At 42.6% G+C, this 13,358-nt stretch overlaps 1 protein-coding gene and 1 long non-coding RNA gene across 4 annotated transcripts in view; one reads left to right on the top strand and one right to left on the bottom strand.

The window, feature by feature from the left end:
* znf704 (zinc finger protein 704) overlaps positions 1-13,358 on the bottom strand; it is a 192,014-nt gene that overhangs the window by 37,628 nt on the left and 141,028 nt on the right. For all 3 annotated transcript variants that reach the window (XM_073039817.1, XM_073039834.1, XM_073039826.1), the window contains exons 3-4: positions 6,709-6,818; positions 2,053-2,282 (exon numbers count right to left, since the gene is read on the bottom strand). In XM_073039817.1, coding sequence (XP_072895918.1) covers positions 2,053-2,282; positions 6,709-6,818 — 340 coding nt within the window. The remainder of the gene's footprint in view (positions 1-2,052; positions 2,283-6,708; positions 6,819-13,358) is intronic.
* Positions 1,910-6,090, top strand: LOC140724969 (uncharacterized). The gene is made up of 3 exons (XR_012098228.1): positions 1,910-2,002; positions 5,051-5,277; positions 5,703-6,090. It is a non-coding gene; the product is annotated as an uncharacterized lncRNA (long non-coding RNA).

Below are 13,358 nucleotides of genomic sequence, written 5' to 3'. Positions count from 1 at the left end.
TCTGAAAAGGTCCCGTTTACTCCCACTCTTTGCTTCCTGTCTGCCAACCAATTCTCTATCCACATCAATACCATACCCCCAATACCGTGTGCTTTAAGTTTGCACACTAATCTCCTGTGTGGACCTTGTCAAAAGCTTTTTGAAAATCTAAATATACCACATCCACTGGCTCTCCCCATCCACTCTACTAGTTACATCTTCAAAAAATTCTATAAGATTCGTCAGACATGATTTTCCTTTCACAGATTCGTCAGACATGATTTTCCTTTCATCTAGAAGATCCAGAGATCTCTAATATAAGATCTCTAATATTACCTAGTTTTTTGAACCTTTCGTAAGCTCTTCTTGACTAGATTTTCAACAGCCTTTGTACACCATGGTTCCTGTAGCCTACCATCCTTTCCCTGACTCATTGGAACGTACCTATGCAGAACTTCATGCAAATATCCCCTGAACATTTGCCACATTTCTTCCATACATTTCCCTGAGAACATCTGTTGCCAATTTACACTTCTAAGTTCCTGCTTGATAGCCTCATATTTCCCCTTACTCCAATTAAATGCTTTCTTAATTAGTCTGTTCCTATCCCTCTCCAATGCTATGATACAAGAGATAAAAAGGAGATAGGCCGTGGGAACATTTCAATGATGGGGCAAGTGAAGCTGTGTGAAATTATTCCCTTTGGTTCAAGAGCCTGATGGTTGAGAGGTAAAAACTGTCCCTGAAGCTGGTGGTGTGAGTCCTGAGGCTCCTGTACCTTCTTCCTGATGGCAGCAGCAAGAAGAGAGTATGCATGGGTAGTGGGGGTCCTTGATGATGGATGCTGCTTTCCTGCGGCAAAGTTTCGTGTAGATGTGCTGAACAGTGAGGAGGGCTTTACCCGTGATGGACTGGGCCACGTCCACTACATTTCGCAGGATTTTCCATTCAAAAGTTCAGGTTGAGGCACGTGGAGGGTGGTTTTGCATGAAGAGAATGGCAGGAGAACCAGAGGACATGCATTCAGGCTCAGGCCACAGTAAGAAAGGGGAAGGAACTCAGCTGAGTGGATGATCTTAAAACAGAGACTGAAGCTGCTGAAAAAGTCTAGAACAATACACATAACATGCTGGAGGAATGCTCAGCAGGTGAGGCAGCATCTGTAGAGGGAAATGAACAGCTGATGTGTTCTGACCCGAGGCATTGGCTGCTTATAGGCCGAGTGTCCATAAATGCCACCCCACCTGGCGTTTTCCGCCAGCATTTTGTGTGCGTTGTTTGAGTGGATGATCTTGGTCCTAGTGAGTGAAATAATTGTGCGGCTCCCTCTTGCTGCTGGAGGAGAAGGTTGAGGGAGTGATGAGGATCCACCACCAATCCTTGTGGCACAAACACTTACTACATTTAACAACTGACAAAAAGACAAACAGCTGCTTAATCTCTTACTTCCTACTAGCTAATTGCGCTTAAGAGATGCACAATAAGACAGGAGAGCAAGAGTTAAAGAAACGATTGCAACTTTACCCAGATTTCTTCAGCAGCAGCCAAAAAGTCCCAAGGCTTCTGAACAGTATGGATTGGGGCTATGCAAATTCAGGCAGCAAATGATACACCGATACACTTACACCTGAACAGATCTAACGCTCATTGACTGCACTACTTCTGTTCAGGAATAGAGGACCTTTATGTAAATTTTTAAAGAAGAATTGAGAGTGTTTAAAAAGACAGTGACTTTTGAGTGTAGGAGTAGAATCTTTGACCCTGGGAACAATCACCGCAGTGGGGCTTGTGTCCCACTCAATTTGGACCTCACTGGCATGAAATTACTAAGTCACCATTGTTATAATGTTTAACAAGCTTAAGTTTAACTTAGTAAGTTATAATAAGTTTAATATATGTTTAGATTTCCACTGACTGCTTCCAACCCACAAAGAATCTGTGCTAAACTGTTAGAAAGAGGCGCCGACCTGTTGCCCTGTAATGCTTGTCAGGTTGTGTTGGTCGCTTTGTTTGGGCAAAGCAGGTAAGTGACAGAAAGAACTGAACCCTCCATGTGTGGTAACTTGTACATACCTTTCTCTTCCTTGGAATGGGCTCATCAAACAACAGGTTGCTGGATTCCGCCTCATCAATACTGTCATCTGGCTGGACGGTCGCACGGAAAGGCTTGAAGCTGTCAGCTGATAAAGGTGGTGATGGGGTGGATGGATTTGACTGGTCACTTGGTGCCCCCCAGCTCCAGTTGCCACTGCTGCTGTAGCTCGATGACATGTTGGCTGTCTCCTTCCAAGAGCCATTCTGATCTGTTACGCAAAATGCAGAAGAAATGATTATTCACCTGAAACAATTCATAACAGGAAACGGCTTAACTTCCAGTGTTACTTTTCAGTATTCATTAATGGCAAGAACAGAGTGATATTAACCTGGATGGTAAAAGGCAAACTGCCCTTTGAAGAACATGTTCTACAAAATGTAGTAATGGGGGACACAGAAATGGAGGATGAACTTAGGAGGTATTTTGCATCAATCTTCATTGTGGAAGTCACTAGCTGAATGTCAGAAATGTGAGAGTGTCAGGGGGCAGGAGTGAGCGTCGTTGCTGTTACTAAGGAGAAAGTGCTTGGGAAATTGAAAAGGCTGAAGGTAGGTATGTCACCTGGACCAGACGGACTACACCCCAGGGTTCTGAAAGAGGCAGCTGAAGAGATTGTGGAGGTATTGGTAATGATCTTTCACGAAGCACTAGATAATGGAGTGGTTCCTGATGTCTGGAAAATTGCAAGTGTCACTCCACTCTTTAAGAAGGGAGAGAGGCAGAAGAAAGGAAATTACAAGCCAGTTAGGCTGATTTCAGTGGTTGGAAAGATGTTGGAGTCTATTATTAAGGATGAGGTTCTGGGGTACTTGGAGGCACAAATAAAATAGGCCGAAGTCAGCAGGGTTTTCTAAAGGGGAAATCTTGCCTGACAAATATGTTGGAATTCTTTGAGGAAATAACAAGGAGGATAGACAAAAGAGAGTCAGTGGATGTTGTTTACTTGGATTTTCAGAATGCCTTTTACAAAGTGCTGCACTTGAGGCTGTTTAACAAAATAAAAGCAGATGATTTTATTGGAAATATTACAACATGGATAGAAGATTGGTTGACTGGCAGGAGGCAGAGTGGGAATAAAGAGGACCTTTTCTGGTTGACAGCCGGACATTAGTGGTGTGCCACAGGAGTTGGTGTAGGGACCATTTCTTTTCACGTTGTATGTTAATGATTTGGATGAAGGAATTGATGGTTTTGTGGCCAAGTTTGCTGACAATATGAAGATAGGTGGAGCGGACGACAGTGTTGAGGAAGCAGGTTATCTGCAGGACTTACACAGACTGGAGGAATGGACAAAGAAGTGATAGACGGAAGATTATGAAGAGAAGTACATAAAACAAGACATGGAATATTTTCTAACTGGAGAGAAAATTCAAAAATCAGGGGTGCAGAGGGACTTGGGAGTCCTCATGCATGATTCCCTAAAGGCTGAGTCAGCTGTGAGGAAGGCAAATGCAATGTTGGCATTCATTTTGAGAGGACTAGAATACAAAAGCGAGGATGTAATCCTTAGGCTTTATAAGGCATTGGTCAGACTGCACTTAGAATATTGTGAATAGCTTTGGGCCCCTCTTCTAAGAGAAGGCATTGAGAGGGTCCAGAGGAGGTTCACAAGAATTACCCCAGGAATGAAAGGAGCATTTGGTAGCTCTGGGCCTGTACTCGCTGGAGTTTAGAAGAATGAGGGGGGATTTCATTGAAACCTATCAAACATTGAAAGGTCTGCATAGAGTAGATGTGGAGAGGACATTTCCTGCAGTGGGAGAGTCTAGGACCAGAGGGCACAGCCTCAGATTTGGGAGATGTCCATTTAGAACAGAGATGAGGAAAAATTTCTTTAGCCAGAGCGTGGTGAATCTGTAGAATTAATAGCTACAGATGGCTGTGCAGGCCAAGTCATTGGGTATATTTACAGTAGAAGCTGATAGGTCTTGATTAATCAGGGCATCAAAGGTTGTGGATGGAAGGCAGGAGAATGGGGTTGAGAGGAATACTGAATCAGCCACAATGGAGTGGCGGAGAAGACTGGATGAGCCAAATGGCCTAACTCTCCTCCTATGTCTTATGGTCTCATGTTTGTTTTTCACTTCCTCCACCAATCTCTTTTCCTCCTTCCTATTCACTTCCCACCCTAGCTGTGTGTGCTTCTACTTCCTTCCGGCTTTCAGTCTAGACCAGGGGTGTCAAACTCATTTTAGGTCACGGGCCAGATTGAGCAAAATGCAGCTTCATGCGGGCCGGATCAGTCGGACGCGTGCGAACGCAGCTTTCGTTGCCTCCGTTTTTTCAGCCTGCTCTCATGTGTCTCAGTCTCTGCTATAACTACAAAGTGTTTCACTTTACAAATTCCGTTTCTTATGAAGAAGACTGCCGAGCAAGACTGCCGAATAAACACTAAAAACCCTGAAAACCTGGTACCTGAATAAACTCAGCATTAGCCATATCATACGCCATAGGCGCTTCGATTACTGGGGCCAGCTTTAATAGTAATTAGATATTATCTCGCGGGCCAAAGATAATTCCACCGCGGGCCGGATTTGGCCCGTGGGCCTTGAGTTTGACATATATGGTCTAGACTGTTCATAGATTGGTTCCATGCTGCCCCAGAGCCCTCAGTATATGTATTTCCCAAAGTCAGAAGATGCAGATATTGAATAAGACCATTGTGTCCCTGACCATCTCATGCTGAAGCCTTTGATTCTACATCAAGCACCTTCATTTCATCGAGCAGTTTAATCTTATTGATGGTTTGAGAGAAAAATTAAAAAATAGTTAATTTTGAGTACATGATCAGCAGTATTCACAAATATGAGACAATGTTAAAACAGCCTTAGAAACCACTGATGGTAATGAAAAATTCTTACTCATAAAGCTGAAACCTCTGAGATACAGGTCTGAGACAAATATTTCCGCCAGCAATGAAATTATACCTCCTTAGTCGGTTATACTCATAAATATCTTCCTCTCCTCATTTTCCAGGCCCCGTTTTGATGCATTAAGATGTATTATCTTCATTGAGATCTGGATTTCATTGCTTTGTCAAACACTGAACCTGGGACCAGGACAAGTCCATTCAGGACAGAACCGTTGTTTCCCTACAGAAAGACCCCGCGTTGCACAAGGCCTTGTCGATCAGCTAGGAGCCAGCTCCCCCTTCGCAGGCTACCTCTGCCCCCACCCCCCCAGACGGAATGATAAAAATGCAGGTGGGCACATTGAACATCAGGGTTTACATGTACTGAAATATCCCAAAGGAGGAAGTAAAAATACGCCCTATTTAACAGGTGAAACTGATGGGAATGAGATGTTTTCCAGAGTGCACCATAAGTGCACGAAAATCAAAGTCAAAACCCACCTGTATTTAATAATAATTAAAGTTACACTCATAGAGAAAGAACCCGAATTTATATATGCACCTTTCATAAGTTCAGTATTACATTATAGTTCTACAGCAAGCATTCCCTAGTAGTGACCTGTTTTGACACAGCACATATATATAACAACTGCATTCCATTTTGTTGGAACAGATACATTTCATTGGAACAATTACTAGACTTTACTAATGACTCACTAGATTGAGTCTATCATTACCTTTTGCTACCTCTGATCAACACAAAATTTATGTTCCCAGGTTCACCGTTGTCCTGAACTTACTGCCTGCGACACCACTGGCGTTTAGCGCAGCAATGAAGGTCCTCCATCTCTGGCGGTGTTCAGGGCTTCCTTCGTCGTGTCAGCAGCCTCCTCTCAGTTTTCACTAGCGTCAGGCATGCAAGTCCTGGGTGGAGGCTCAGGAATATCGTCGCGCGCAGATGTAGAAGGATTCTTCATTGCCGTTTCTGTTCGGGTTGCTCGCCCTGACCTGAACCCCCAAACCTGGAGGACCGGTGGTCCACTCTTAGTCTGGCTTCTACTCTTTGACCTGTTCGGCATAGGTGACCCTACCAGGAGCCAATGCGTAAAGCCCTGACTCCAGCCAGCATAGCTCTCCAGATCATTGAGGAATGAAAGCCTCCAAACCCAACAACAAGGTTGTGGTTCTCTTGGAGGACCGTTGCTCTGTGTGTATATATAAATATACATAAAATAGAATTCTTTGCCATTTAGAAATTTATTCATTGATTACGTTCCATTCCAATCCCATTGTTACTTGCAAGGCTTCGCAGTGGACAGATGCTGTTTCTTACAAGATTAAGTACATTTTAAAATTACTTTCCATAACTATAGAGTTACTTTTCATAACTGTATTGTGCTTTGGAGCATCCTAAGATTGTGAAAGGCATTATATGTCCGAGTTCCTTACCTCTAATTGCTCAGATACTTGGTTGACAGCTGGTCATCTATTTGCCATGTTTCCTGTTTGTTAAATTTAATCACTGGAAAATGGAGAGTTGTGCAGGCCATTGCCATCCATGCCTAATTCTACAATCTGTAGCCCCATCATCCAAAGCACCACATAGGAAGTGCGGCCCACAAAATTAACTCATAATCCTTTGAGGTATCATGTGAACTATATAAAAAAAGACACTTTAAAAAAAGTCAGAAAGTGAATTTGGTTTTACTAAAGTGGCCACTTTATAAATAGTTCCACATTAAGCACATTGCCACTTGGGTAACATTTAACTATAACAGCTTACCAGCTACACGGACTGTGGAGGGAGGACTGCGGACCAGTGGGCTGGTGGACAAGCTAGTTAGGACCATTGCTGCAGTTACTTTGTTCATCTCTCCTTCTTCAAAGAAATTTCTGTAAAAACAGTAAAAAAAAAGAAACATCAGTTACTGACAGCCTGTATAAAGACCCGTACCTCAGGGAGACTACAAACAGCAACAACAGCTTTTAAAACATGAGCAATACACACAAAATGGTGAAGGAATTCAGCAGCCAAGGCAGCATCTATGGAAAATAGTATAGTCGACGTTTCGGGCCGAAGCCCTCTATAACAACAATAGAAGAATAAACAGTCGACATTTCAGGCCAAGACCCTTCATCAGGATAATATTTTTTAAACAATGTTGTGACTAGAAGTACTGTCAATACAACATCATCCATGTGCCAAACACATCCTACGATAGGCCTGGAAAAACTCCTGTGCAGACTACTAACACACATATAAAGTTCAGACACTGCCACTCTCCAGAATTTCCTGGTCAGGATGCACTAATATCTGGGTCACAGAAGGTTTCTTTGTCATTGTAAATTTGTCCTACGATTAGATTAGGGTTAAATAGGTGGGTTGCTGGGTGGTGCGGTTCGTTGGGAAGCATCTCTACATAATAATAAAAAAAAACAATAACTGTTAATGCAAAGTCACTAAATCTTTCCAACCCAGAAGGTGAACAACTGTTAATTTCAATTCAAGTTTAATCGTCATTCAACCATACTTGAATACTCATGGATACAGCCAACCGAGTCAATGTTACTCAGGGGGGGTCAAGGTGCAAAACACAGCACCAACATTCTCACACAGCACAAAGCACATACAACATGTTTCAGATAGAAAGATACACTCAATAAATTAGACCAAACTGAAGCCATCCAACGCCACCAAAGCCTGCAGATGACCACGACAGAGCTTGTCTCAACGGAGTTGAGTCTCAATCATGTATATCATAATTATTTGTTAATAATTTTTATTTTCATTTTTTTTCTTTTATGTTCTGAAACATTTGTTCCCTTCTCTTTAGCTAGATGTTCAACCCCTCTCTTTTCGCACTTTACTCACTTACTGCCCGTTAATCTGCTGGCATTTAGGGCAGCAATGAAGGCCCTCCATCTCTGCTTTTGGCCCTTTATTTCATTCTAATTAAAAGGCGAAATATAGCAGGTGCTGGGTATTTGGAATTTAATTTGAAAATAGTAGGGGAAAAAAAATCAGTGTAACCAGGTTCAGCCAGGAGTGACAAATAGGCTCCCTTCTGAGATCTCAAGGATCGGGATCAGATGTATTTGCCAGGAACATTTCCATCCATTAGGAATTTGCTGTGCTGTGTTGGTCAGGATGTGACACGCAACAAAAAACATTCAACAACTATAAAGAATAAAGAACTATATAAGAAATAAAGCATGGATATGGAATAAAAATGTGCATACATACTAGCATGTATTTAGAATGTAAACAATATTTTAAAGAGTGGTTTAAAGTGTCTACAGTGCCCCATCAATTTGACTTATTCCGTAAAATATCAAGAAGCAATTGAAACAGCTGATACAGACTATGTCCCAGCTACAGAATAAAGACCTACAATCCAGGGCCAGCTGTTTTCTTACCAAGTTCTACCACTACAGCTACAGCACAAATTTGGACCTGGCAATATCCTGTTCACAAAAGCAAGTCAACTCTACAAATGCAATCCAATTAATTGCCAGCCTGGAGTCTACTGTATTAATCAGTGATGTCTCAAAGCGAGACACAATTAAAGTACTCGAGGTAACACATCCAAATCCTGGACAAACTCCGCAGGTCAGGCAGCATCTATGGAGAGGAATAAAGAATCATCAATTCAGACAGAGACCCTTCATCAGGACTCAAGATGATTTGATCTTCAGAGGCAAAAATATAAAAGAGTGTCGTGAAGTTTCTTGCTTTGCACCAGCAGTACATTGCAATACATAAGAGTAAAGTCGCCATTATGGGGATCATATATAGGTCTCCAAATAGCAGCCAAGATGTGGCGTTGAGATTGCAAAGGGAGTTGGAAAAGGCACGTAATAAGTTAATGACACAATTGTCATGGGGGACTTCAATATGCAAGGGGATTGGGAAATTCAGGTTGATGTCAGATTGCGAGAGAGGGAATTTGTTGAATGCCTATAAGTTGGCTTTTTAGAGCAGCTTGTGCTTGAGCCTATTCAGGGAAAGGCTTCTCCCAAGTGCAAGAAATATGTATATATAAAAAAGAGAAAATTAAACTAAATAAGTAATGCCAGAAGAGGGATAAAAATACTGAGGTAGTGTTCATGGGTTCATTGTCCATTCAGAAATCTGATGGTGGAGGAGAACAAGCTGTTACTGAAAGATTGGGTCTGAATCTTTGGCTCCTGTGCCTCCTCCTTGATGGTAGGAATGAGAAAGAGAGCATGTCCTGAGTGATGAGGGTGATTTTGCGTCAATCTTCACTGTGGAAGACACTAGCGGTATGCCAGAAATTTGAGAATGTCAGGTGGCAGAAGTGAGTGTAGTTACTATTACTGCGGAGAATGTGCTTGGGAAGCTGAAAGGTCTGAAGGCAGATAGGTCACCTGGACCAGATGGACTACATTCCAGGGTTCTGAAAGAGGTAGCTGAAGAGATCGTGGAAGCATTTACGTGATCTTTCAACAATCCCTAGATTCTGGAATGGTTCTGGAGGACTGAAAAATTGCAAATGTCACTCCAATCTTTAGGAAGGGAGAGAGGCAAAAGACAGAAAATTATATACCAGTTAGCTTTAACTTCAGTTGAACAGATTTAGATGTCCTTTACTAAGGATGAAGTTTCCGAGTACTTGCAGACACATGATAAAATAGGCCAAAGGAGGCAAGGTTTTCTTAAGGGGAAATCTTGCCTGACAAATCTGTTGGAAATCTTTGAAAAATAACAGGCAGGATAGGAGTATCAGTGGATGTTGTGTATTTGAATTTTCAGAAGGCCCTTGACATGAGGTTGCTTAACAAGAGCCCATGGTATCACAAGAAGGGTACTAGCATGGATAGAAGATCAGCTGACTGACAAGATGGAAAGAGAGGGAACAAAGGGTGACTTCTCTGCTTTGCTGCTGGTGATTAGTGGCGTTCCGCAGGGGCTGTATTGGAACCACTTCTTTTTACATTAGATGTCAAATATTTGGACGATGGAATTCAAATATCAAGCATAAAATGCTGGTGGAACTCAACAGGCCACGCAGCATCTATGGAAAAGAGTACACAGTCGACATTTCAGCCCGAGACCCGAGAGGTAAAGCAGTCCTGATGAAGGGTCTCGGCCCGAAACGTTGACTGTACTCTTTTCCATAGATGCTGCCTGGCCTGCTGAGTTCCTCCAGCAGCTGGTGGGTGTTGCTTGGATTTCCAGCATCTGCAGATTTTCTCTTGTTTGTTGATGTTGGAATTGATGGCTTTGTGGCCAGGTTTGCAGATGATATGAAGATAGGTGGAGGAGCAGATACAATTGAGGAAGCAGGAGTGTGCAGAAGGACTTAGACAGATCAGGAGAATGGGCAAAGAAGTGGTAGGTGGAATACAGTGTAGGGCAGTGTACGGTCATGCACTTTGGTGGAAGGAATAAAGTGCAGACTATTTTCTAAATGGGGAGGAAATTCAGAAATCAGAGGTGAAAAGGGACTTACGAGTCCTTGTGCAGGATTCCCTAAAAGTTAACTTGAATGTTGAGTCAGTGGTAAGGAAGGCAAATGCAATGTTAGCATTATCTTTGAATATGAAAGCAAGAATGTAACGCTGATGCTTCACAGGCACTGGTCAGACCACACTGGAACACTGTGGGCAATTGTGGGCTCCTTATTTGAGAAAGGACGTGCTGGCATTGAATAAGGTCCAGAGGAGGTTCACAAAAATGATATCAGGAATGAAAGGTATAACATATGAGGAGTGTTTGATGGTTCTGGGCCTGTTTTCGAGTTAGGAGATCTAACTGAAACCTATTGAATACTGAAAGGCCTAGACAGAGTTGACATGGAGATGATGCTTCCTATAGTGGGGGAGTCCAGGACCAGAGTGCACAGCCTCAGAATAGCATGACATCCTTTCAGACCAGAGATGAGGAAGAATTTCTTTGGTGAGAGGGTGGCGAATCTCTGGAATTCATTGCCATAGTAGGTTGTACAGGCATCGTCTTTGCTATATTTAAAGAGGAGGTTGACAGGTTTTTGATTAGTAGAGGCACCAAAACTGACAGTGACAAGGCAGGAGAGTGGAGTTGAGAGGGGGAAAGGATCAGGCATGATTGAATGGCGGACCAGACTCAATGGGCCGAATGGCCTCATTCTGCTCCTGTGTCTAATGGTCTAAAAAGGTATTTCTACTGATCCAAGCTAGGAAGGGAAAATAAGACCACCAGATATAGGAGCAGAATTAATCCATTTGGCCCATCGAGTCTACACTGCCATTTCATCATGGCTGATCCAATTTTCCTCTCAGCCCCAATCTTCTGCCTTCTCCACATATCCATTCATGCCCTAACCAATCAAGAATCTCTCAACCTCTGCCTTAAATATACATAAAGAGTTAGCCTCCACAGCTGCCTGTGGCAAAGAATTCCACAGATCCATCATTCTCTGGCTAAAAAAAATTCCGCCTAATCTCCATTCTAAAAGGACACGCCTGTATTCTGAGGCGGTGTCCTCTGCTCTTAGACTCTCCCACCATAGGAAGCATCCTCCCTATCCACTCTATCAAGGCCTTTCACCATTCGACAGATTTCAATGAGGTCATCCCTCATTCTTCTGAGTTCTAGTGAATACAGGCCCAGAGCCATCAGACACTCTTCATATGACTATCCATTCAATCCTGGAATCATTTTTCGTGAACCTTCTTTGAACCCTCTCCATGAGCAGGATGTAGGAGATCAGGGACCATGAAAAGAAAAGTAAGAGGTGCAGTTCTCTAAACAGTGCTATCAAGTCCTACTTTTCACCAAAAGGTAGTATGGATACCGTTTGGATCACTTGATTCCCGGCCTCTTCACAGGTTTGAGCCAAACAGCTGCATTCCTCAACAGGCCAGGCAGCATCTATGGAAAAGAGTAAGCAGGTAACGTTTTGGACCAAGACCCTTCAGGACTGGAAAAAGATTAGAAAGTGTTAGAAAATCAAATGCATGGTCTTGAAAAATGAATAAATAAAAAAGCCCTGAAAGATTCTTGAAATTCTATTATGCAAAAAAAAACTAAATAGTTAAGGAAGAACCACTTTCTGGAACATTCTGCGCTTAGGCTTCACCCCAGAAAATGGTTCCAGTTTGGGGAACTGCAGAAAACTCTGCTGGCAACACTCCAAGGTTGCCAGGCAAAGTGCTGTGGATCTGACTGCAGGGCTGCCCAATTATCCAAGGTGACACTAACAGAATGCAGATTAATCCATTCACTGGAGAGCTGGCCACCACGCATCATGAAAGTGGAGAACCACTGCAGCTAGAAAAATGGCTGGAATACTTTTGACGGGATTTATTTGATACCAAGGATACCAGTACTGAAAGGAAGTCAAAGAAGGCTACTGTACACAGAAGTTTTTCAATGTGTAAACCTTGAACATTAGAGGAGAGTTGATACTTAAAATTAGCAAAACTGATTGAAATATAAGTTCTAACAATGAACTAGAAATCATAGAAACCTGAGTAGCATCTTCTGTACCCACTGGAATTCAGAAGAATGAGGGATGATCTCATTGAATCCTATCGAATGTTGAACGGCCTAGGTAGTGTGGATGTGGAGAGAATGTTTCCTACAGTGGGGGAGTCTAGTACCAGAGGACACAGTCTCAGATTAGAGGGGCGTCCATTTAGAATCAAGATGAGGAGGAATTTCTTTAGCCAGAGAGTAGTGAATCCATGGAATTTGTTGCCACAGGTGTCTGTGGAGGCCAAGTCATTGGGTATATTTAAAGCAGATATCGATAGATACTTGATCGGTCGGGGCATGAAGGGATATGGGGAGAAGGAGTGAGATTGGGGCTGAGAGGGAAAATGGATCAGCTATAATGAAATGGCAGAACATACTTGATGGGTCAAATATGAGGAAATCTGCAGATGCTGGAAATTCAAGCAACACACACAAAATGCTGGTGGAACGCAGCAGGCCAGGCAGCATCTATAGGAAGAAGTACAGTCGATGTTTCGGATCGAGACCCTTCATTGACTCTACTTCTTCCTATAGATGCTACCTGGCCTGCTGCGTTCCACCAGCATTTTGTGTGTGTTGATGGGCCAAATGACTGAATTCTGCCCCCATATTTTGTAGTTTTATGATCCTCACACTGTTGCTGAAATTACTGGGTTGACTACCGATCAGATTCCAAAGGTAACCACTCCAGCTGAGGCTATGACCATGGACAACTGGAGAGTTAGTCATCTCAAGGACAACATCTAATTAACGGATACTAGAACAACTTTTACTTAAATTGCAAAGCTGGTGTATTTGTAAAATGCATTGATTAAAACGTCCATTTCAGCAACGCAGAGAGCAGCTAATGAGAAACATAACATAATCCATTTTCCCATCCTGTATTTCACGACTGAAGAGAACAGCAGTGATTTTCACTAGATAATTAAAAATATCTATTAGTTTGCTGATAT

Source organism: Hemitrygon akajei, chromosome 1 (assembly GCF_048418815.1).
Source record: "Hemitrygon akajei chromosome 1, sHemAka1.3, whole genome shotgun sequence".
NCBI lineage: Eukaryota > Metazoa > Chordata > Chondrichthyes > Myliobatiformes > Dasyatidae > Hemitrygon > Hemitrygon akajei.
Note: the sequence above shows the minus strand (reverse complement) of the source record. Positions and strands in the feature narration are given on the sequence as shown.